Below are 25,010 nucleotides of genomic sequence, written 5' to 3' on the forward strand. Positions count from 1 at the left end.
ACCCTCCCCGCATTGACCACTGTCTTTGCACATGCTCTCCCTCTGTGGGCAGTTCCCTCTCCTGCCTTTGTCCCTGGACACCTGGCCGTCCCACTCCTCAACATTGTATGGGAGTCCACAAAACTTTCATCATTTGCAGTTGATTTAATCAACAACATAAAAAATCCAAGATATGCTACAAACTGTTAAGCTGGCAAGATGGTCCAGCAAGAGAGTCTGATACAAGATTTGGAAAAAAAAGCAAAACTTTTCCTTTGCATTAAAAATAACAGTGTATAAGACATAATAGAAAGAAGGTCCTATTCATGACATCAACAGACCTCTACAATACCTAGGCACAAGCCTAATGAAAACTCCAATAGCCATATGAAAAAAAAAATCTGAAACTAGACTGAAAGACATAAAAATGCTCTTTTTAAATGGAGAGACGTACTATGTACATGAATAGGAAACCTCTTTATTGTGAAAATACAAATTCTTACTAAATTGACCTATGCTTTCAATGTAGTCCAAGTGGAAATCTCAATGGATTATTACAGAGCTTAAAATTTGATTCTAAAATTCACCTGAAAGAGAAAATAGGCAATAACAGCCTAGAAACTCTTGGAAAAAAGAACAGTACCAAAAGGAAGACTTGTTCTTGACAAGGTTGCCGAGACAAATTGGGGAAAGAATTGTCTAAACAAATGATCCTGGGACAACTGGATATCTACATGCAGAAGAATGAAATGGGACTCTGACTTCAAGCCATGCACAAAAATTAATTCAGAGTGAATCGAAAAGCTAAAACCTAAACCTGTAAAACTCTTAAAACATAAGTGTAACTCTTCCTCACCTTAGGTTAGGTAATGGTTTCTTAGATATGGCACCTAAAGCATAAGCAATCAGAGAAAAAAATAGTTGGCTTGAAGCTCATCAAAATGATCAGCCCTTATACTTCAAAAGATATGATCAAGAAAGTAAAAAGACAACCCACAAAATGGGAGAAAATATTTGCAAATAATATATCTGATAGGGGTCTAGTATCCAGAATATATAAAGAACTCTTCCAATTCAACAATAAAAAGACAATAAACCAATTAAAAGATAAGCAAAGGATTTGAAAAGATGTTTCTCCAGAGAAGGTGTACAAATGAGCAATAAGCATGTGAAAAGATATTCAACATCATTAATCTTAGGAACATGAAAATCAAAACCACAATGATTTACCACTTCACATACACTAGGGTGGGTACAATCAAAAAGATAGACCAAAGGATGTGTTGGTTAGGATGTGGAGAAGTTGGAAGCCTCATGCATTCCTCCCATCCACTGGGTCAGCTGCTTGGGGAAACAGTTTGGCAGTACTTCAAAGTTTAAGCAAAGAGTTCCCATATGAGGCAGAGATTCTGCTTGTAGGTATATAACCATATACCTACTTGTGGAGTACACCCAAGGGAACCAAAAACATATGTCCTTACAAAAACTTGTACACAAATGTTCATGGCAACATCATTCATAATAGCCAAAAAGTGGAAAGAACTCAAGTACCCATCAACTGATGAACGGATAAACAAAATTTGGTCTATCCATACAATATAATATTATTCAGCAATAAACAGGAATGAGGTACTGATTCCTACTACAACATGAATGAACCTTGAAAGCATTACGCTAAGTGAAAGAAGCCGGACACAAAAGGCCACATGTTGTATGATTCCACTTACATGAAATAAAACGAATAGAACAAGCAAATCCACAGCAACAGGAGGTAGATTAGTAGTTGCCTGAGGCTGGAGGAGCGGGCAATGGGAAGCGATTGCTAAGGAGTATGAGGTTTCTTTTTGGAGTGGTGAAAATGCTTTGGAATTAGATAGTAGTGACAGCTGCACAAAATTGTGAATATAATAAAACTCACAAATCGTATGCTTTTAAAAGGTGAATTTTATGGCATGTGAATTTTATCTTAATCAAAAAAGAGAACTTGCTCTTCTGATATCAAAATGTACTATAGAACAATAGTAATTCAAAGAGTGTGGTATTGGCACAGGAACGGCCAGCTGGAGGCTTGCCTCGTGGAGCAGCACAGAGGATATGAAAGGGGAGCCGCACGCAAATGTGGGTATTCGATAATGACAAGGTAGCATTTCAAATCAGTAAGAAAGCGGTGGTGGAGAAGAGCTGGCTCTTAGTTTGTGGGGGAAAGTTAGATTCCAACCTCACACCTCCACAAAAATAAATTCCAGATAGATTAAAGAGTAAATTGTAAGATTATAGAAGAAAACAAAGGAAGACATATGTACGACCTTGAGGAAAGCCACCATAAGCAATATACAAAATGCATAAAGGGAAAAATGGAAAATTTGTCTTTCTAGGAGCTGGAAACTCAGTACAACAAAAGAGATCATAAGTAAGTTAAAGAGCCATTTCTCACATAAAAACAGGGAAAATATTAATATCCTGAATACATAAAGAACTTCTAGAATCCATGAGAAAAAGTCAAAATAACAAATGTCCTGCAGCACTTCCATCTCCGTCCTATAGTTGCCTTTCAGATGATCCCAGAATGCTGTCCTCTATTCAGTGACAAAGAAAATCTCGGCCCCTTTCTCATGGTGTTATGGGATTTCCTCAGCCACTCGACCCCATGTGGTCTTCCTTCTTAGCAAAGTCAAGGTGGTCTTTGGAATTTTGTCTTTGTTGGGCAGAACAACTGGACTCCAAGCCCTGCCCTGGAAAAAGAGAACCACTGTTGTCATGAGTGGAGGAGCCTTGCGCTGACGCGGGCACAGCTGGGACGGGCTGAAACCCGAGCTCTCATTCTCTTCCTCCTTCGAAGACGCAGCCCTTTGCTGCTGGGCCCCGCACGCAGCTGGCATTGAGAGGACTGGAATGAGGAGTGCTGAGTGTGCTTAGCATTCCTCGCCAGTCGGCCACTTAATTGGGGATGTAACACAACCTTTATTCAACAGTAAAATTAACCTTGATTCCGGACAGCTATCTATCTTCACTAAGGAAGTGTCTGTGCAGTGGTTTCTTTTTGCAAGCGATGATATTGTTAAGGAAATGTAATGCTGCAGGCGCGTCACACAGGGATTTTGTTTTAGGGTTAGAAGAGCTTCCTCTTTCCTGCTGAGACAGATTTCGGCTCTCAACTGGGCAATGCAGCGAGGTCCCCCCTCTCTCTCCTCACCCCCCTCCTTCTCATTTGCTTTTCTGTTTTCATAAGCCATAGATTTAGGCCTCATTTTATTACGTTTCACAGTGTGCTTAAATACCCCGTACGGTTCCTCATCTCATTACAAAAGACAATTTACGTGAGGGTAAAACGGCGATGTCAAAGTGATTTGTTCTGCTGCTGGATTTTGTAAAACATTCTACATCAGGGCTTTCCTGAAGGATGTCAGAGAGACAAGAAGGGAATCGGGATGCATTTTAAACTCCTATTGATAATCTCTCCGTAAATCAGATATTCCTGCCGTGGGTCCTGGCTGGGTCACATTGGGCTCAACATTAAATATTAACACTGCTGGTTCGACATTTTGTGCAAAAGGGAATTCTATAGCTAAAAACAAGTGAAGACGATTGGAGGCAGTTGGTTTATTCTGAGTTGGGCAAGAAGATATGACTGAACTGACTTTCTCCCCCTTTTAGGGTCACTGTTACTACCACGGACATGTGCAAGGCTATTCTGGTTCGATGGTCAGTCTCAGCACTTGCTCTGGTCTCAGGTAAGTGACCGTGACAGTGACGGCTCTGATCTTAAGCACAACTCCTGCAGACCACCTCTTTCTTCTTCTGTTCACTCTACAGCACTGAGAGTAAATGTTGGGGCCTCACCTCCACCTGGCAAGACAGAGAAGGCTCTCACTTTACAGCTCGCAAAAGTACACCTTCCCCAGGGTCACAGTGGCTCTTTTGAGGCCATTCTCAGGCCTGGTAGGTTGAAAGTAGTGGAACTGGCTGAGTTTCATCCTCCAAGTATTCTGTGTGTCTTTCATTTATGAGCTCTGATGCTTAAATCCCAATGTTAAAAGATAGGACATTAGGTATTAACGTTTAAGATGCTTGCTTAATAAAAACAAGAAGACCCCCTCTTGTTAGGAGACAAAGTAAAGAGCTAATTTGACCCAGATCCAGGTGATCTGAACACAGGCATGGATGATAGGGGCTTTGGCTACAGTCCAAGAAACAACGCCCTTCCGCCGCTGGACCAGCCAACCCTGGTGTTTCCTCACAGCCCCTCCTTCTGAGTCACAGTCGTTAGCCGTGACTTGGCTCTGCTGTGCTCCCCAGGAAAACCAGTTTGTCTGACAAATTTCCAGCTGCCTCAGCCTTTTCACTGGATTTATTTATCGAATTTGTAAACTAACAGCTTGCATCCTTCAAGTCCTGCTTTGCTGTGGCACCAGAGTGTGGTCCTGTGGAGGGAAGAGAGAGAAGGGCCTGGGAGAACGTGCCAGCTTGAGTGAAAAGCAGGATGGCATCTGTGTGTCAGCAGTAACCGCCACGTCTCTGTGAGTTCTGCATAGGACTGTGGAGAACCAGCCTCTGTACACACACAGTACACACACCACAACACACACACACATGCAACATACTGTGCACACCACACCACACAGACACACCACAGCACACACACACACCATACCACACACATGACAACATACACACCAATACACACACACACAACACACAAACACCACAACACCACACACACAATACACCTTGCAAACTCACCACACACAACATACATACACACGCACAGTCAAGCTCTGCAAATGCAAGTGATGACTTCACTGGCACTTGGCAGGGTTTTCACAGCTGCAGATGAAGACAGGAGCCTCACGGACAGTTCACAGGAAATGGGCACTGTTTTGGAAACCTTCCCACACATTAATCCTGACATATAGTAGGCATTTAACGAATATTCTTGAATTAATAAATAATCACCTTGGCCAGCTCCTTATTCACAGCAGAGTCATTTGTGACTAAAATTCTCTAGTAGAACAGAGAACACCCAAGTGCAGCGGAAGCCCCTCCCAGCCCTAATGTTCTCACTGGTGGGGGAGGAGCCAGCAGCTGAGAAGCTTGTCACTTGGTGGGGCCAGAGTCAGTTGTGGGGCCTGGGTCAGTGCTGGCTCATCCCCGGGCCAGCAGCCCCAAGGGAGGGGCTCTCCTGCAGGGCCAAGCAGGGTGTCAGGTGTGCAGACGGAGTGATCCCTCAACCATGCCCCCGAGGGCCTAGCACCTTTCCACTGCACCCTCCACCTCTCATTCCAACCGCATTCACTGTCCCCAGGTCCCCCTATGAGCCACTGCCCATTCTTTATGACACAGGTCACCTGCACACTTACAAGTGTGAGGAGAGAGCATCCCGTCTCCCTCTGCAGTTGGCTTTTGAGGTCAGCACTGTTTTGACATCCATCCTCTTTGGCTTATGTGGCACAGGTCCCTCCCTGTAACTGCTGCGTAACATTCCATTCTACAAGCAGACCACATCTTATCTCTTCATTCCCTCCACGCTGTGCATTTAGGTGATTTCCAGTTTTTCTCAATTGCAAATTGCGCTGCTCGGCATGGCCTTGGGCAGTCTGTGTCTCTGTGACAGGGCTCAGGAGGGGAGGCGCCTGGACGAGGAACGTGGTTCAGAGGGCATGAGCGCTTCTGCTTGTACCAACAACAGTCCTGCCACTTAGTTCTCCAAGTGCCTGCCCTGATTTCCATTGACCCTCGGAGTATGAGAGTCCTATTTCCACACGTCTTCCCCAATGCTTAATATGTCTGATTCATTTTTAAGTATTTCCCATTGGAATTGAACAGTATGTGCAAAAGCTAATCCTCTCCGCCTTCACCCTACTCCAGTCCCACCCGAGTAAAACATGGCAGCAAATGTGGAGGTACCCCCCCGCCTGCTCCTCACTCCTGTGCACGCAACCACATGGTCAGGGCTTGGAGTGTGTGCGTGTGTGTGTGTCTATTTTCATAAAAATAGAGTCATACACATCACTCCACAGCTTACTTTGTCCCCAACCCTATCTGTCTCTCCAAGTCAAGAGACACAGACTTAAACCTCTTTTTGTCTCACTTCATTGAGTATGTATACACACACACATTTCTGCATGCATGTATTAGTTGTAGAAAGCACTCTTCATATCCCGTTTGTGTGACACTATTGGACTTGAAAAGTCTGCTAATCTGATTGGAAGTGAACACGGGTCTTTTGTTGCTTGGATTTGCTGCTCTCCAGTTATTCATTCATTCAGTAAACATCCCCTGAGCACTTCCTCAGTGCCAGCGCTGGAGGAGATGAGGGGCGAGCTATGCAGACGTCTGCAGGAAGTGCACTCCTGGCAGAGGGAACAGCGTGTACAAAGCCCCTGAAGCAGGAAAATGCCTGGGGTTTGCAGAGCAGCAAGATGGCCCATGTGGCTGGAGTGGATCGGGGAGGGGGAGGCGGTGGACAATGAGGGCAGAGGTGAAGTGGAACACAGGATGGTGAGGGGTCTTGAAGGTGATCAGATGCCCTTTGACCTCCCCGTCGTTGTGATGGGTGCCTTGGGAGCTCTGAGCCCAGGTCTGACTTAACATTTCCCCAGGTCACTCTGGCTGCTGGGCTGAAAATAGACTGTAGGGGATGCGCGCAGAAGCCGGAGTTCAGCTGGGAGCGTTTGCTGTAATCCCAATGAGAGTTGGGGGCCTGGAGAAAGGTGACGACTGTGGATGTGTGAGAGTCTAGAAACGTTTTCAAGGGTGTTAGAGAGGCTGGCGACTCTAGCATTTGCATAAGCTTCTGGCTGTTGCCTTCTCCCCCGAAAGTGCTGTGTGTCTGAGGCTCGCTTCCCCAAGGTAGCATGGGGCACAAATACACAAAAGGACCAAGTTCCTGCTACGGAAAGAAGTAATAACTGAGGAAGCCCTAGGAAAGCCAGTCACCAGGTAGGGTCTCCAGGAGCCGGACAGGCCCCGCATGCATGGTGTGCACTGAGGAGGAGGAGGAAGGAGAGAGAAGCCGGCAGGGGTAAGGGTAGCAAGGAAGACCAATGAAATTTGCCAGAAAAAGGATGAAGGCCAGGGATGCTCAGAAACAAACAGGCTTCCTCCAGCAGCGGCCTCCACACGTTTATGGGGAAGTTTTAAATCACACAACTGAGAACAGGCATAAATGGAGGCGTCCAGGTTGACATGCTTGATAATCAGGTGAGTTCATGGATATGAAATTCTTCATAGGTAAAGAGAAAAGGGGTATCTCCAAAGTATTCCCCATAGCTCCTTTTTATAATAAACAAAACAATTTACAAACCAGTGACATTAATTAGTTTGAAAAAATGAAGATGAACGACTGAGTAGAGTATTCCCAGAGTAATATTCAAATAGGACAGGTCTGCCCTCTGCGCTTGGTAGTGCCTCTCTATCACGGCTCCCCATCCCTCTTCCCAATTCTGCTCCCCAAAGGCACAGGTGACTGTCAGGGTCTCCGGTTCCTCCCACATGGAGGGGTCAGTCTCTGACCAGATTCGGCAGTGTCTGCGTCTCAGCGTCTATCTCTCGCTTCTAGCACCTGGAGAACGTCCCCTCCCAGTACCTGACACAGACCGTAATTTGGCAAAGAAAGACACTGAAATACTTGTGGCTGGCATTTCAGGAAAAGTCAGAAGAGTAAGCGCTGCGTCGTCTGGTGTCGCCCACCAAGACGGGGTGGGCGCAGTAACGGGGAGCACCATGTGGGAACGTCGCTCCTGAGAATTTTCACTTCCCAATCTCTGTGCTGTTGTTAGAAAAGCAGCAGACCGTGCATCAACAGAGAAATTCTGGAGTTATGCAGTCAACTTTATGATCTTGCAAGTGGAGAATCAGAGGAGAGAGAAAGCTGCATTCGATCAACTGCTCGCTGGCAGAAGAATCGATTGAGACTCGAAATAAAGAAAAAATGCTAGAGTAGCACCAGCCTGGTAGATTAGAGAAAGAAAACAGGGATTAAAAAGTATGTTAAATATGGTGTGACCCAAAAATACGTGAAGATCTAAGAACATGGAGGAAAGCTCGAGGGTCCTAGGGGAGACATTAATTAGAGTTCAGCTGATTACAGTTTTGCAGAGAAAAAACAGAGAAGGAACATCCTGCGTTACTTCAGAAAGGCTGATCAAAGATGGGCAGGCACGGAAAAACTCTTCTGGAATGGAAAAGAGAGCGGGGAAGCAACAAGTCATCCTTCTTCATTTGAAGCTTGAAGGGGAGAAGATAAGGGGAGAAAAAAAGCATGAAGATCCCAGTAGAAAGGGGGATTAAAGAGGAAACAGCTCTTTAATGGAGGGGATGAAGTGCAACGTGGAAAATAGGCCATAAAAATGAGTTCAGCCGTGGAGTTTATTCTGACTTTGAAAGGACTCCAAGTCAAATGCGAAGTTCAGGCCATAAGTTAATTTTGTGCTGTATCGTATGTCTCCCCAAGATGCTCCGGCTTCATCAGGACGGTTTCAGTGCAAGTTCGTGATTCTCCTTTTGTGTTCTGGTCCCTCATTTATTCTCGCTGCTTTGTGCCTCACCCCCCCCATCCACCCCCGCTAGTGAGTACCGAAGCCCACAGGCGTCCCCGTGAGTGTCAGCTACTCGTCGATACTGTAGGTCACAGATACCAAACTGTCTTGTGGATGGGCAGAGAATTCTGCTCCTGCCTTAACCTGCTGTGTTTTGTCCTTGGGACAAATGTCCAAGCCTGGCACACTCCTGCAGGAGCATCAAAATGGTCATGTCCCCCAGTCCTGATTTTATTCACAAATGCCACATTCCCACATTCCCACCCCCTCCAGCTCTGCGGCCAGACCAGGAGCTCCTCCAGGAAAGAGACTGTCTCTCGCTCTTTCTTCTTCTTCTCTTCCTCTGCCCTCTCAGCTCCTGCTCAGATATCTGGCACAAGGAGTCTTGGGGGCTCACATTTTGGATTAAGCTGAGAGTTTTCCCATCACCTCTGGCATGATGGTTAAAATTGGGCTCCCTGAGGAGGAGACTTTGAAGACTTCCCATGGTCCCTCAGCTGTAATGGGTAAAACTCCCTCTTACACTCGAGTCTGGCTGACTCCTAGTTCCATATTTGTTCCACTAAACCTTTTGCACAATTTGGGTCCAACCTTATTTTTCAGCCTCTACCCTGAGAAAACCCTCCTTCTAGCCACACAGTTTTCTAGGTGTTTCCAGAACATTCCCCACACATATGTCTGTCTTTATCCCTCCTGTCCCTCTGCCTGGAACACACTTCTCTCCCCATCTCTCATTTGGCTTTGGAAGGTCCTCTGTCCCACCAAGGCCCAAATCAAACAATGCCTCCTCCATGAAGCCTACCCTAGCCTCCTAACTCCTTGCTGTGCAGCTCGACCCTCCTTCCCCTGTACTATCATGGACAGCCTTTAGCTTAGAAAGCACAGTTCCTGTCCCGTAGTAGACGTTTCATAAACATTGACTTACATCCCTGTGTTAAGGCACTGGTCCTTGCTTGCCCCATCTACCATTGGTTGCCATACCTTACTCTTCTTCTGCCTACCCTGTTGTAAGGACCTTTAAGATGGGGACACATTCCATATAGCCCCTAGAGCTCTTAGCCCTGGCCTTAGATGTGGGAGACAACATAAAATGCTTTAAGAAATTCAATTAAAGGGCAGCCCCAGTGGCCTAGTGGTTAAGTTTAGCACGCTCTGCTTCAGTGGCCCGGGTTCAGTTGCCAGGTGTGGACCTACACCACTCATCCGTCAGCGGCCAAGCTGTGGCAGCAGCTCACATACAAAAAGAGGAAGATTGGCAATGGATGTTAGCTCAGGGCGAATCTTCCTCAGCAAAAAAAAATTCAACTAAATAAAAATATTCAGATATGAGGCTATTTGGTACCTGAATAAGTACACACATTACTGTGTCCTTTGAAGTCTTGCCAATATTTTAATTGTGTGATGTAAAGTTTACCACACCAAATTGCCTATAGTGAAGACAAATATAACACAAAATGCAGAAATACTTCTTGCCCCTATAGTATTGAAAAATAGTCAATCAACTTATTTTTCAAAGGGTAGAATTGACAAGTGTTATAGCCCATGGAATCAGGAATAACCATTATAATGAAAGGAATTGTTTGCAATTTGGCAATCGGTACAAGCACAAGCGTTGTATAAAAAAAAAAAAAAAAACTGCATCAATGCAGTGTTATTGTTTACAATTTAACAAACAAGTTAAATTGACTCATTTGAAGAAATTGACCAGAACTCTAGGCTGAGACAAGAATACTCTACCCAGCAAGAATTTCCTTCAGATATGAGGGAGAAATTAAATCTTTTCCAGACAAACAAAAGTTAAGGGAATTTGTAACTAAAAGCCCTCCATTACAAGAAATCCTCAAGAAGGCTCTCATACTTGAAAAAAGAAAAAAGGGAGAAAGGGGACACAATCCACAGACTAGGGAGACCAATGGATAGAACCAGAACAGGATAGCAAATATTCAACTATAGCATTAGGGTAAAAATAAGGAAACTACCAAAACAAGGACGATCTTAGCACTCTAACTACAAATTAATAAGACGAGTTGGAATAAAAAATGAAAATAATTATTTAGGAGGGGAAGAGCAAAGGGTCTAAATCAGTATTGGTCGAGTAAGTAAGAGACCACCAGAGAATAGACTATATTATACACGAGATTCTAAATACAAACTTCAAGGTAGACACTAAAATAAAGTACAGAACAGAGTCACAAATCATAGATAAGGAAAAATCTAAGAAACCCAGCATAAGAAATTGCAGTATTAAATGGGTAGTCTAAAGCACACAGGAAAAGAAACACAGGAAAACAAGATAATGAGCGACAGATTGACAGCATTAAGTCCACATGCATCAATAATCACTCTCAATGTGAACGGATTGAACTCTCCAATAAAAAGACACAGAGTGGCAAAATGGATTAAAGAACAAGATCCAACAATTTGTTGCCTCCAGGAAACACACCTCAGCCCCAAGGACAAACACAGACTCAGGGTGAAGGGGTGGAGGACAATACTTCAAGCAAATAGCAAGGAAAAAAAGGCAGGGGTTGCAATTCTCATATCAGACCAAGTGGATTTCAAAATAAGACAGGTCAAGAGATACACAGAGGGACAATATATAATGATCAAAGGGACGCTTCATCAAGAAGAAATAACGCTTATAAGTATCTATGCACCCAACACAGGAGCACCAAGATTCATAAAGCAACTATTAACAGACCTAAAGGAAGATGTTAAAAACAACACAATAATAGTAGGGGACCTCAACACCCCACTCACATCAATGGACAGATCATCCAGACAGAAAATCAACAAGAAAATAGTGGAGCTGAATGAAAAACTAAAACAATTGGACTTGATAGACATATATAGATCACTCCACCCTGAAGGAGCTGAATACACATTCTTCTCAAGTGCACATGGAACATTCTCTAGGATAGACCATATGTTGGGAAACAAGGCAAGCCTCTACAAATTTAAAAAAATTGAAATAATAACAAGCATCTTCTCAGATCATAGTGCTATAAGGCTAGAAATTAATTACAAGAAAAAAGCTGAGAAAGGCACAAAGATGTGGAGACTAAACAACACACTACTGAACAAGCAATGGATCACTGAAGAAATTAAAGAAGAACTCTCGGCTGAGAAAGTAAAAAGAGAAAAGGATCTTAGGAGGAGAATAAGGTGGAGGGAGAGGGGCGGGCTGGGCAATGGGCTGCAGCGCCAGCCGTATCTGAGGACGCCGTGCAATCGCCATCCCCCCCGGCACCTTGCAGCTCAGCTCCAGTGTTCGCTCACCTGGATGGATGTGGTTTTTCCAGATCTCACAGCTCCACCTAAATGGCCCAGGGCAGAGTGGTCTAAGGGACCCAAAACGCAGGCACATGGAGATGACCTTGCCTTCACTTTCCTGTCCGCTAGACCATGAGTTCCAGGAAGGCAGGGCAGGCCCGACCCAGCACTGCCTAGAACCTGGCACATCACGGGCTCTCAGTAAACACTGGGGGGATAAAGGTGCCTCCCCAAACTGCCGAGTGGTCAGTGAAACTTAATCCCGACCAGTCCAAATTTTAAAAAAATCTTTAAAGAGTAGTAGATGGTATTAAGGAAGAAATTAGCATAGAGTGGAGCTAAAACCAATTTGAACTTGACCTCTGCACTGTGATCTGCTGCTCCCTCAGCTTCTGTCTGCCTCACCTACACTGGCTGCCCTCTGATCCTCTGGCCACGCCGTCTATGGCCAGGGTTCTGCACTGCTCTCCTCACTCTTCCTCTTCCTCCCATGGAGATATTCATTCAGCCATCCTGTGTAAACATCAGTGGGAGCCACTGCTGGGTTCGCGGCCCGTCCGCACCGTCTCCAAGGCTGCACTGGGCTCCACCCTGAAGGTCAAGTCTCAGCTCTTCTCAGGCCCCCCTCCCTCAAAACTTGAAATGTCCAGATCCAAATTCCTCTGGGTCCCCAGACTGGCGCCCCTCCTGACCTCTTTTCTATTAAAGGTCAGCCCATCTCAGGCTCATAAGCTGGCCCCTGGGGATCTTTGATAACCTCCTCCTGCACCGAGCCCTGCACATGCCCCTTTACAGCATCGCTTCCATCCATCTCTTCTTTCACATTTCGCCGTCACCACCCTGGAGCAAGCCTCACTCCAAGATTTCTAAATTCCTCCCACCCATGCTTCCTGCCTCCACCCTTCCCTTCACAGCCATCTTGCACATTCCAGAAGGTCGTGTTTCAAAATTACTGCTCGATCATATCGTAAGTCCTGCCACCCCTCTGCACTCAAAACCACATGGCTCCCAATGGCCAGCACGTCAAAGCTTCTCCTTCACTCACGTGTCTGTTCCACAGTATTCCCACAGACGTGTACTGATCACCTGCTCACGTACTGATGCCATGCTGATCGTGCCAGTCCCGGTGCTGGGGCCGGCAAGACGAAAATAAGTCAGGAAAATACTCCGTGGGTGTGTCAAGCAGCTAGACGTCATTTTAATGTGATGCTGTAAGTGCTATGGAGTAAATGTGCACAAAACCGCACGAGAAACTCAGCAGAAAGCCGTGAATCCCGGGGAATCCTGAAGGAAGGGATGGCTAACCTGGACCTCGAAGTCACGCATCAGCCTAGAAGGTGGTTCCAGCCAAAGGCTGCCCCAGGAGCAGTGGAGGCCTTTAGGTGGGGACACGGAGGAGGAGAATGCAGCGCTAGCCCGGCTTGCATCCCTCAAGGCCGGAGGGGTCACCACCACCGGTTACTGTAGAGGGAGCAGGTGGATCTGATAAAGGCTGCTGGGATGGAGGTGGGGACAGGCAGAGGAGAGAGGGAACAGCAAGACGAAGTCCCGGCAGGTGGGAATGTGAAGTGTGTGAGGGACAGTATCTTGGTCTGCATGAACAGTGTGTAGATGGATGAGTGGTGAGGCCACCAAGGCAGCCTGAGGCCTAAAGCCAGGGGGAAGGATAGAGGCGGAGACCGGGGCCCACGAGCCTCGCCTGCCATTTCCTGCCCCAAAGTCCCATCCCCCTTCCTTCTCCAACTCTCCCTGTCCATCCGCACGTGTCCTCACGGGTCTGGTGTCTCTGAGCACGCTCTGGCCTCCCCTCACCTGTACTCTTGCTCCTTCGAGGCCACTCATCTGGCCCCCGTGCTCCCCATGTCTTCAAGTGCTCCCATGCTCTAAAACCCCCTTCAAGGTCACCTGCTCCACACGGGCCGTTTATCAACCCTTCCTCCATCCACGCTGGGCTGACCACCCGTCCTGTGGGCCGTACTTTGCATTCGGAAGTCAGCTGCCCCCTCCCCGGTCTCAGTCCTTGGTGACTGGGGGGGGGTGGGGGGTGGGGCTGAGCATCCGGTGTGGCCAAGGACAGGGGAACAGGCCCGGGAGCCAGGTCCATCTGGGGAATCCTGGCTCTGCCGCTGAACAGCTGTGTGACTGTGTGAGTCTCCTAGGCTGGCCGGACAAGCGACCACACACTGGGTGGCTTACGGCAACAGAAATGTATTCTCTCTCAGCTCTGGAGGCCAGAGGCTGACATCAAGGTGTCAGCAGGGTCGGCTCCTTCTGGAGGCACTGCCTGGGGACCCTTTCCATGCCTCTTTCCTGGTGGCTGCTGGCACTCCGCAGTGTATCTTGGCTTGTAGATGCATCACTCCAGTTTCCACCTCCATCTTCACGTGCCCTCCTCCCTGTGTGGCCCTGCATCTCCTTTTTCTGTCTCCTATAAGCACACGTCATTGAATTTAGGGCTCACCTGAAAGCCAGGATGATCTCATCCTGAGATCCTGAAAATCACATCTGCAAAGACCTTTGCTCCAAGGGTCGCATTCACGGGTACTGGGGGTTAGGACTTGGACATATCTTTTTGGGGAACACTATTCAACCCACTGCAGTGACCTTGGGCTCTTATCGTTGGCTGCCTACTAGTAAAAGGGGCTCATGATACCTGCTTTACAGAATTGCTGTAAATGTTAGAGAAAATCAAGAATTCAAGAGCCCGGCTCGTGGCGGCAGGGCAGGGTAAGGCGTGACTGCTTGTGGGTACAGTTTGTTTTGACGGTGATGAAAATGTTCTGGAATTAGATAGTGGTGATGTTTGCACAACTCAGTGAATATACTACAAACCATTGAATAGCGTGCTTTAAAAGAGTGAACTCAATGGTATGTGAATCATTTCTCAGAAAAGCTGTTGTTTTGAAAAGGAGCCTGGCTCAGAGTGGTCTCTTCATAAATTGTAGCTGCTATTATTATTACTGATATGACAATAATAACTATTCTTAAAATCCTTTATAATAGTTTAATGTTTGGGGTCTTTTGTCACGCCTCCCGAGCCTGGTTATGGATTACATTTGCAGTGGGAAGCATGGGTGAGACATCTGTGTGTGTTTTGAAGGCGCTAGCCCAGTACTGGCACATAGTAGGGGATCGTGAATATTTGCTTTGATTGTTCATCAATAGTTCACATGGAAGTTACTCATTGAAAATAAACCCTGTGGTGCTTATGTGTTCACTAATATTGCTACCATCACTGTGTATCAATCTTATATGAGGTGGGATGTAACATTTTACCCATGAACTCCTCCAAAAAAAAACCCCTGAAATTAAATTTCATAGGGGCTGGCCCAGTGGCGTAGTGGTTAAGTTCAACACGCTCTGCTTCAGTGGCCCAGGTTTGCAGGTTCAGATCCCTGGTACAGACCTACACCACTCTTCACACCATGCTGTGGAGATGTCCCACATACAAAATAGAGGAAGATGGGCACAGATGTTAGCTCAGGGCCAATCTTCCTCACCAAAAAAAAAAAAAAATATTTCATGCCAACTGCGTTTCTAACTTATGATTGGCAGCGTGCTATTGAAACCAAAAGCCTTTTCCCAAGAAAATTCAGTTAGCAATAGAACATGGAACTAGCCCAGATAATTCATATATTCTAATCATTATCTTATTACAAGTAGTCAAAATCCATGTACCACTATCCCGCTTGCTTGGGACTAGTAAGAAAAATCATAATAGAAACAACAACATTAAGCTGCGTTATTGCCGGGGACACAACTGCTTTGGAGGTTAAAAACTGAATTTTAAGAAGGACAAAAGCTCATCTTGAGGAAATATAGGTAGGTCTCCTGAGTTTTCTCTTTAATAGCTAACAAAATCAATTTAAAATTTTAATAGATTCCTCTTCATTTCCATTGAAGGAAAAACAACAGGATTTTAACATTTAAAGTCAGCCTGCCTATTTTCAAAGCAGCAGCTCCATTTCTCTCGTCCCTTTCCTTTCGACTTCTGCCTCCATCACTCTCATCCCTGTTCCAGGCCCCACACCCCTCTCAAAACAGCGCTGGAGGGAGGCAGGAGAGCATGGGGATTGAGAAACCTGTGACTTAGACACATGGTCCCAGCTCTGCCTCAAGCCACGTGCATGCCCTTGACAGTGGAGAGAATGGCCAGAGCTGCTGCCTTGTGGAGATCCGATGGGTAATAAATGTAATGGGCACAGCCCAGAGCCTGGATCCTAGGCAGAGCACCATAAGGGATGGTCCTTGTCACCCCCAGCCACCTGTTTCTCTTCTGCTCCCTCCGTTGACCATGCCCAGCTCACTGCCCGAGAACTTGGCCTCACACTCCCTGTGCTGGCCGGTCCAGTATCCTCCCAATTCTCCTCCTCTCCCCGAAGAGAAGATACCCACAGGCTTCAACTTTCCCAAACATTTGAGACTATCTTCTAACCTTTCTCCCCTACTCCACCAAGGGAAAAAGACTCTCAGTTTCAAAGTCTCCTGGATTTAAATTCCATACTCTGAGATACTTCCAACTCCAAGTTTACAACTGAATATCTATGACATTCGACTTAAGTTACATTCGCTTATCTAGCGTGGGGCCAGTAAGGACTGTGAGAACATCAAAACTTTACATCTTAGAAACCCTGAATCCTTGAATTTTGTGTCCACTGTGGTTTCCAGCAATCTCTAGAGCTAAATGATTAATTATACCCAAGACAGTCCAAAGCAATTATTTAATTAAGCTGTATTATAGGCTGCCAATTGTTTGGAGTAAAAGGAAAGGCTTCACCCCATTTTCTCAACATCTGGCCTTTGGATGACTTAAAAGATAAAAGTAGATATGGGAACATTTTTATGACTAAGTAACAATTTCTAGAAATTTTCCATTAAGTAGAAAAACTTTTTTGGTAATTTGCTTCTCCTGATTAGAACTGGGTGACATGTTTTACTGTAAGTATTCAGCTTACTTAAATCCAGTGCAAAATAGACAATGTTGCAGTACAAAATGAAACGTTGGTGTCATTTTCTTTTTAGGGAGAGAAAGTCTGTTCTAGCAAACCTGTATTTTCCCTTCAAGTGTGTTCATTTTCCCCTTTTCAAAAAAGTTCTCTTTCTTAATTTAGGCTTTTTTAAAATCAACTTTAATAAACTAAAATTCCCTATTAGCCATCCTAAGCTTAGAAATCTAAGTTTTATTTTAGAGAACTTTTCAAGGAAGGAGATACAAGCCACCCCACAGAGTTGATGACCAAAGTCATGTCTGTGTGATCTACGTGGAGACACACAGAGACACTAGTTGGGGCGTGAGGGGGTGGGGGGCGGGGAACACAAGAGGATGGCTATATATGATGATTTTTAATCAATCTGTGGGATTTAAAAATAGCCAAAAATTCTTCAGTTACTCCAAATCACATTGGCTCCTCCTATTTCTGAACAGGTAAATGTTATGAGTGTTGGTAACACACAGCTTAGCTCTCCAGTGGTTTCAGATCGTCCCATGTGTCTTGGTCTATCTTCTCCATCAGGCTGTAAGTGTCCCGGGCATGATGTCCGTTTCCCCCACCATCTATAATGCTTCCTAAAGCGGGACGGTTGGAGTAAACCAGCTGAATAATAATGAATTGATTAGTGTGTATTTGTTCACTGGTTGTGTTCAAAATAAATATTTGACTAGTTCAGACCTCATCTTTCCATACTGTTTGAGTATTGAAATACTGTCATTCTTTTAAAATTTAAGAATGTCTAAGTAGTCACCTATAAATGGACCATCAATAAGCATAGGATGAGTGAATGACTGGACAAATAATGACCAATAATGAATGGCCTCAGAGCACCTTACAAGGTCCCTCCTTTGGAAGCAAGCTCAAATTGTCTGAAGGAAACTGATGGAGCACCCAACTTTTTCAGCTATTTCTTAAGGATTAAAGTATACTCAAATCCTTGGGTTGATGAAGTATAAATCATGTGTTACAACTACCGCCCTAAACCATGGATTTCATCTATAGTCCTGAATGTCCTGAAATTGTCTGCAAAATATTGTGGATATATGTGAATGCAAATCATTTTGGGGAGAGTATAAGGATGTTCATGTCTCAAAAAAGGCTCAGAGTCACCGTGTTAGAAGTGTCTGTTTACAATCAGATGAGTTTTGCATGGAAATTTTATGCATTTCTATGGTGGAGAGATTGTGATCGCTTTGCTAAATAATGGAAGTTGCTAGATGTGTGGGAAGTCTTTGAGCTGCCAGTTTAATATTACCCAACTTGCCATTTCTCTAAAGCAAATCCTTCTTTCAACATCAGGAAGAGCCTTTTAAATTAAAATACTGACATTACTCATTTCCAGGAGGCAAGACCCAGCTTCAGCTCTGTCCTGTTCCAGAAGGTCAGACATGCATTGTGGTCCATGGCCTAATGCCACCTTCTGTCTCTGCAAGTTAGAATGTTTAGCAAATGTGTCCAATTTTTAAAAGAACTTATACTTTTATTCCCAGACCTAAATCTTAGCACAAAAGGTTCTTGTTTAGTTATTGTCATTTCCAGAAGTATATTTATCTTAATGATGCTGTATTTCACATCGGGGAGCCATGAGTGGCCAGTATGTGGGCAGATGTGTTAACAAAGCATAGAACCTTCCTGAAGTTGTCAGTCTTTAGAATAACCACATTAACAGAAACCTGGTCCATGGATCTACCCTTGTCAATAACAAAGCCATTGCCATTCAAGCCCTGACTGGTGACCTCTGCGGGGCTAAAAGTATCAACGAGTTGACACAGCAGCCCTGAGAAGTAATTATTATTATCTCATTGCCCAAGCGATGAAAGCAAAGTTCAAAGAGGCCAAGGTCACACAGCTAGTAAGTGGCAGGGCTGGAACTTGAACCAGATGGCCGGACTCCAAAGGCCACCTTCTCTGACGTCTCTCAATTGTGTTCTTCACCCCTATAAAGAGCGTCCACCTTTAGCCAAGTCAGGCTCCCCACAGACCTCTGCCTTCAAGCAGAAGTTCTAATGCTCTGTGCACTTACATTGGTTCCTTTAGTCACATATCTCCCACAAATTAAATAAGTAAATACAAAAAAAGAAAAAGCACATAAGTTTATACGCAACCTTACATCAGAATCCTTTCAAATATTTAGGAAATATAGTTGATCAGGATGAATCATTCAGATGTAGGATTTCCCGTCTGAATGGTGTCTGCTAATTCAGATATAGTTATGTTCTAAGCAGGTGAAACAGCTTTTTTCTCAACTCTTCTTCCCAGCAATATATCTTTGAGAAGTTTAAAAAATAAAGACTAAATGCAGTCTATTCTTTACCATGAAATTCTGAAACAAGAGATTTCTCAGACTTGTTAAAAGATTTGCAAAATGAATCAGTGCAAACATATGGCACAGAAAGGCCCTTTCCAATTAAAATTTGAGAATGTAAATAAATTGGTATTTCTCTCTTCATTCTCTCTCTCCTTAAGAACTGGGTCTCAACCATACAGAAGAAGCTGCCCTTAAAAATTATATATTTTTTCTTATTTCTTTCAACAGGGGACTTATTACGTTTGAAAATAAAACCTACATCTTAGAACCAATGAAAAATGCAACCAATAGATACCAGCTCTTCCCAGCGGAGACCCTGAAGGGCGTCTGGGGGTCGTGTGGATCACATCACAACACGTCGGGGCTCGCTGCGGATAACAGGCTCCCACCACCCTCCCAGAGGCGGGCAAGAAGGGTAGGAGGGAAACCCAATGTTGTGTTTTCGGAGAGCTGGGCGCTCCAGCTAGGGACACCCAGTGCTAGGACATCTGGAGAAATTCCACCATCTGGATGTTGTATCTGGGGGGTGGAATCACCCAGTTTATCTGGAGTGGTTGATATCATGTGGGCAGAGCATAATCAAATATGGGACTCTCCATCATTATCTTACAAGTGTTGGCCTCACCATCAAACTGTGCCGAGTGAAGTCGGGCTCAAAGGTCGACAAGCTCACCATTGATAATGTCTTCGGTGAGAACCTACTGTGGGCCAAGGCCCAGGGCTACGCCCTACCATGGTAAACAAGACAAGAATGGACCCTCCCCCACTCTCAGGCAGCTCTCCTTGTTCGGGAGGAGAAAGACAATAATGGAGTTTCTTCATTCACAAGTCTGCTTTACAATTAGGGTCTTCATCACGATTTGCAGACTGTCCCCAGCCTTTGCCTGCCTGCCTGTGCAGAGGTGAACTGAGTCTCTCCACACAGTGTGTTGCTAAGGGGTGTTGCTTCCCCAGTCCGTGCTGCAGATGCTGTCCTGCTTACCGCCTGTGACTGTCCAAGTGGTCTGTGTTTTCTCACTGCCTGCCCCTGGGTCTGCTCATCAAAGGTCTTCTCTTCTACTCCAGAACTGGGAAGACTAGTTGCCTCATAGAGTCTGGGCTACAGCTCTCCCTCCCCGCCAGGTGGACAGAAACACGGGGCCCTGACACCCCAGGGTGCAACACTGTGAAACCTCTGCCCCAAATGTCTGGCTGACCCTTTTACACCCAGTGTTATGTGGGTTCCATAGGCCACAGCAGAACCCTCCTAAAAAGGAGTGAGGGCAGCCGTTCCCCACATTTGGCTGGAGGCCCTGAATTTAAACACCTACAACCAGATAGGAACTTACCAGTAATTTCCTGATTCTTCATCTCTGGCTTTCCTCTTCCTCTATTAAGAAGAAATCAAGAATTCATAGATATGGCATCACTTGTGCTTTCATTTGATAGTCTAGGGACACGATCAAAGTTCCACTTGACACACGTTGTCTTTCCTGACTTTAAGTGTTACGCTGCTTAACATTCAACATTTTATAAATACTATTCCTCTTTGTTCATTCCTAATCATTTTTCTAAATTTAAATAGTAAACGGTATCCTAAACAATTTCTTCCCATTCCTAAAATTTCCCCCATACCTGTGGATAGGTTGTGGTCCCCTCACCTGCTCTTAACGGAACCATTTCGGGACTTTTCATTGTAATTTTTACGTTCATTCTTTCCATCCTGGAGTCCTACCTGTATGACCCTAACTTCCTCTGTTTGTTGACATGTTCCCAAGATGTTCAATGGCAGGTGCTCAGAACCTGTTTTTCTTTCTGTTCCGCATCACGCCGGAGGGGAATAACACCCCATCAGAAACTGTGGCTCACTTTGACATTGACGCTCACTGGAGGAGACTGAGTCTGAACCCCAGGGAGCAGAGCTGGAAGAGCACTCCCCCCACCCCACCACCCACCCAACAGCTCAAGCGAGTTATCACTGTGCCTTTCTCTCCCCATCCCCCATCTTAGAGGGACAGGTCTAAGAGCTAGAATAGCAAAGACCAGCCTCTGTGGTCCCGGGGCGTGTTTATTTTACTCTTCAAACTCTCTTCCTTTGATTCCAGACCCCGGATGAGCTGGGATTGAGCTGTCGCCCTTCCCGTCATAAACAAGGGGAACATTTGCATTTTGTTTTCCAGGCGCTTTGCCTTGAGTACCTTGTTGAATACGCATCACCCATGTTAGGAGATTTATAACCTGACAGTTTAAATGACGCTCAGATATGTTTGCCATTGCATTTAGAAGTACGAGCGTGCTCTGTACTTCCCAGCCCTATTTTAATTCTTTAACTAGGCTTACAGCTCTCTAGAACTATGATTGGCACAGTAATTTCCAGTCCTTTTGACTTGGAGAGAGATGGGGCAAACCTGAGTAACAATGTTGTTTTGTTAATAATGCATATTGAAGGGTGAATGAACCTTTTCATTGAAAAGGGAAGGCCTCCAACTCAGTTCAACTCTGTTATCAATATTTCTCACTAGAAATAGTTGTGGATTGTTTTTACGGCAACGTCCTTGACTTAAAGCACATCTATATGGTGAAAGCGATACAAAAAATTACTTGCAAATACTGCACATTTGTCCCCATTAACATTGAAATTATATGCAAGCTAGTCTGGGGCAGCACCTTTGGTAAATATGAAAGGGTCACGTTCGACTTCTATGCCGCTTACCCGCATCACTTACTCTGCCTTTATTTTACACTCGAAAACCAAGGTAACCTCAGCTAACTCATCTTGTTAATGCAGCACAGCAACTGGGTTTGCTTTCTCCCGGCATTTTTGGGCCCCTACTAAATGTTAACTGTTGCAAAGATTGGTGCACAGGCTGAGATTTTTCTGCAGCTGTTAGCGTTTTTCTTCCCAGAGCAGCAGGAATAAATCTGCACTCAGGCTGTGCACTGGCTATAATATAAGCTTGAGCTATTGTTTGTCATTTTTACAAGGCTCTACATTAGATTTTAGTGAGAACCCAAGTTGCTTCTGGAAGGGAGCCCGCAGACGGAGAGCATCCCATTCAGGGCTCTCCTCTGCAGGTTTGTGAGTCCAGCCTGAAGAGTCCTTGCCATTCAGCTCTGCTGGGACATGCTCCTTTCCTCTCCATCAGCTACGCATTCAAAGCGCCAGCTCATCGTAACATTGGCCTTGAGCAAGCTGTAGGGAAGGCCACGGCAGGGTACATCCACTGCTGGGAAAAATCACGTAATACATCCCAAAGGCAAAGGTGAATTATGCTTGAATTATCCTCTCTTTGGGGATCACCTGTGCTCCTGTTCCCCTCCGTTAGTATGGATAATTATGAGTTAAATGTAAAAGTTGACGCCTTCTCTAGAAAGCAGGGTTTGCTTGGCCTACTGAGTACAAGAAGGACAGCCCATCATGGAGACACTACTGTGTTTCCTCAAATGCAGCCATCTTGAGCTGGACCAGTGCCATTGCTTTTGGGTTTCTAGACAACCTGTCATATTTCTTTAATAGAAGCCCTAGTAGTGGTGGTGGTAGTAATAATGATAATATATGTTATATGTAGAGCCAAATAATAGTTCAATATCAGGAACTGGCCACAACTGTTTGAAGACTCATTAGTTATAGCAGGCTTAGTTAATTTCTCTCTAACGTAAGCATCCTCACTTCCGTAGCTCCTCTAAGAGACCAGAGGAAGTTCCCTTACTGCCTTAATGGTTCTTAAAGCTTGGTGGTGGATGACAGCCAGCACCACTGTTGCTTCCTTGGCCCTGGGCTCTGAGCGTCTGTCAGTGTGAGCTGAGGCTCCCACATCTCCAGGTGTGGATTCCTGTGGAGACTTGAATTGATTAAAACTCTGGATAAATAAATAACAGATCTCACTTGTGCCATTGGTGTTTTGGACTCAATTCCAGTACTGCACATTTGTCCCCATTAACATTCAGTTCATCAGATTCAGCCCATTCTCCCAGCTTATTGTCTCTCTTGCTTGTTAGTCCTGCAGCCTGCATATTAGCCAGGCCCCAGAGGCCGCAGCCCACGCAGATACAAGGGGAATGTGCTTCGGCCCCACACAAGTCATGGGTAAGGATGGTGGAAACCAGGGCTCAGCTTATAAATATTCATAAAGTGGCCTTAGAGTCAAGACCTGGAGGCTCGCTGGAGCCAACAGAGATCCTTCCTTACTCAGAGGCAGATAAACCAAACTTTGGACTCGTTTAGTTTGCTGGTCTTGCTGCCTGTGGAAACACTGGCCCTGGTTCCGCGGTGGTGGTTCTTTGTTGTTTGGTTGTGTCACACCTGAATCAAACTGTTTGCCAGTCTCCATCCTTACTGCCCCAAACTCGTCTGGCTCTCACCTGCACTCTGGGCTTCCTCTCTTGCCTCCCTATAACCCATTCTCCTCCAGCAGCCAGAGTGATATTGAAAAACATCACATTCAAGGGCTCCCCATCACTCTTAGACTATTAGACTGCCATTCAACCTGCTTGCCACGGCCCTGCCCCCTGCCCACATCTTCAGCCTTATCTCATCCACACTCTGCTGACTCCTGACTCACTACACTATGGCCATTCTGCCTGTTGCTATGACACTCCAAGTCCTCCACACACTCAGGACTTCTGCTGTTGCTGTTCCGTCTACTTGAAACACCATTCCTGCCACACTTTCTGCGCATACCTGCTTCTCATCCCCAGGTCTCAGCCAGCTTAGTCCCCCTCCCCCCTTGTTTCCGTCATTGCAGAACCCTGCTTCTTTCCTTTATTGCAGTTTTCACAGACTGTGCTTTATTTTTGTTAACTCTTTATTGTCACCTCTTTTCCCACCTCCCTTCTAGAGTGTGAGCTTCGTGAAGGCATATCTTGGGTTTCTTGTCCATTGCTTTATCCCCAACACCCAATAAGTGCCGAGCATATGGAGAGCTCCCAGCAGATATATGTGGGATGAATGAATGATACACATGTGAATGGCTCCCATCAAGAAAGAGTTATAACGAGGATGCTTGTGACCCTAATCTCAACTTGCTTTTCTAGCTTGAGTTGAATTCCCGGTGCCAGAGTTCTAGTGGCAGCGTGTTTGAGGGATAATCTGCCTCTGGGGACTTGTCTGTGATGACTTCAAGAGGCCCAGGATCTGGTTCCCTCCTGAGCAAGGCTCCAAGAACGCCTCAGTCTCCACCTTGCAGCAGAGCCCGCGGGACCGTTCTCAGAGGCTTACGTTTCTATCCATTTGGGGAAGGGCTTTTGTTTATAACCCCAAAAATGAAAGTTCAATCAAGCAACCAGTTTCAAATGTTGCTCTGCATATCAAAAATTTTAAACAGGATTTTTTTTTTTTTAAACTGGACAGCCCAGCTCGGTGGAACTCATGTGGAGGTAATTTAAGGCCCTCTGTGGGTGCAGCGCATGGGAGAGTGAACTTTCGCAGCCATGAGCAGGCCACTCCCCCATGGCTTTTTATTACTATGTGGTTTGGTTTCTCTCTGAGCTTGCAGTTCTCTGAATTCACGAGAAAATTGGGCCTTCTCTGAAAACTGCAGAGACAGGAAAATCGTGATCATGTGTTTGTTTTCATTATCTGAAACTGTGTATTTTCTAAATGATGACCCAAGACCACTTGGTAATATCCCCTGGTTGTTTATTTCATCCTTTTGCAGTCTGGAAGGTGTAAACGTCTAAACAACCAGGGCTCCTTCTGAATTTTTCAATGGGAGATTAATTTATTTTTTCATTTACAGAGCTCTATTTTCTTCTGTACGATTACCTGAATCTGTTAATGGTTAATCAGGGCACTGTGGGGAAAAAAAAGAGACTTCTGCTTGTTTCACACCTCAGTCGGGAAAAGGGGCAAGATCTTCACACTTCCAGAAGGTGTCTCATTTTGTGTATACCAGTGGGTACCACTGGGGCTAATCTGTTTTCCTTTATAAGGACTTAGTTATC

The 25,010-nt window shown here is 45.2% G+C and overlaps 1 protein-coding gene across 2 annotated transcripts in view; it reads left to right on the forward strand.

The window, feature by feature from the left end:
* The window catches only part of ADAM12 (ADAM metallopeptidase domain 12), a 335,115-nt gene that overhangs the window by 215,934 nt on the left and 94,171 nt on the right, over positions 1–25,010 (forward strand). For both annotated transcript variants that reach the window (XM_023637167.2, XM_070275598.1), the window contains 2 exons: positions 3,634–3,710; positions 19,317–19,503. In XM_023637167.2, the coding sequence (XP_023492935.2) occupies positions 3,634–3,710; positions 19,317–19,503 (264 nt within the window). The remainder of the gene's footprint in view (positions 1–3,633; positions 3,711–19,316; positions 19,504–25,010) is intronic.

The sequence above is a fragment of the Equus caballus genome, chromosome 1 (genome assembly GCF_041296265.1).
Source record: "Equus caballus isolate H_3958 breed thoroughbred chromosome 1, TB-T2T, whole genome shotgun sequence".
NCBI classification, from domain to species: domain Eukaryota; kingdom Metazoa; phylum Chordata; class Mammalia; order Perissodactyla; family Equidae; genus Equus; species Equus caballus.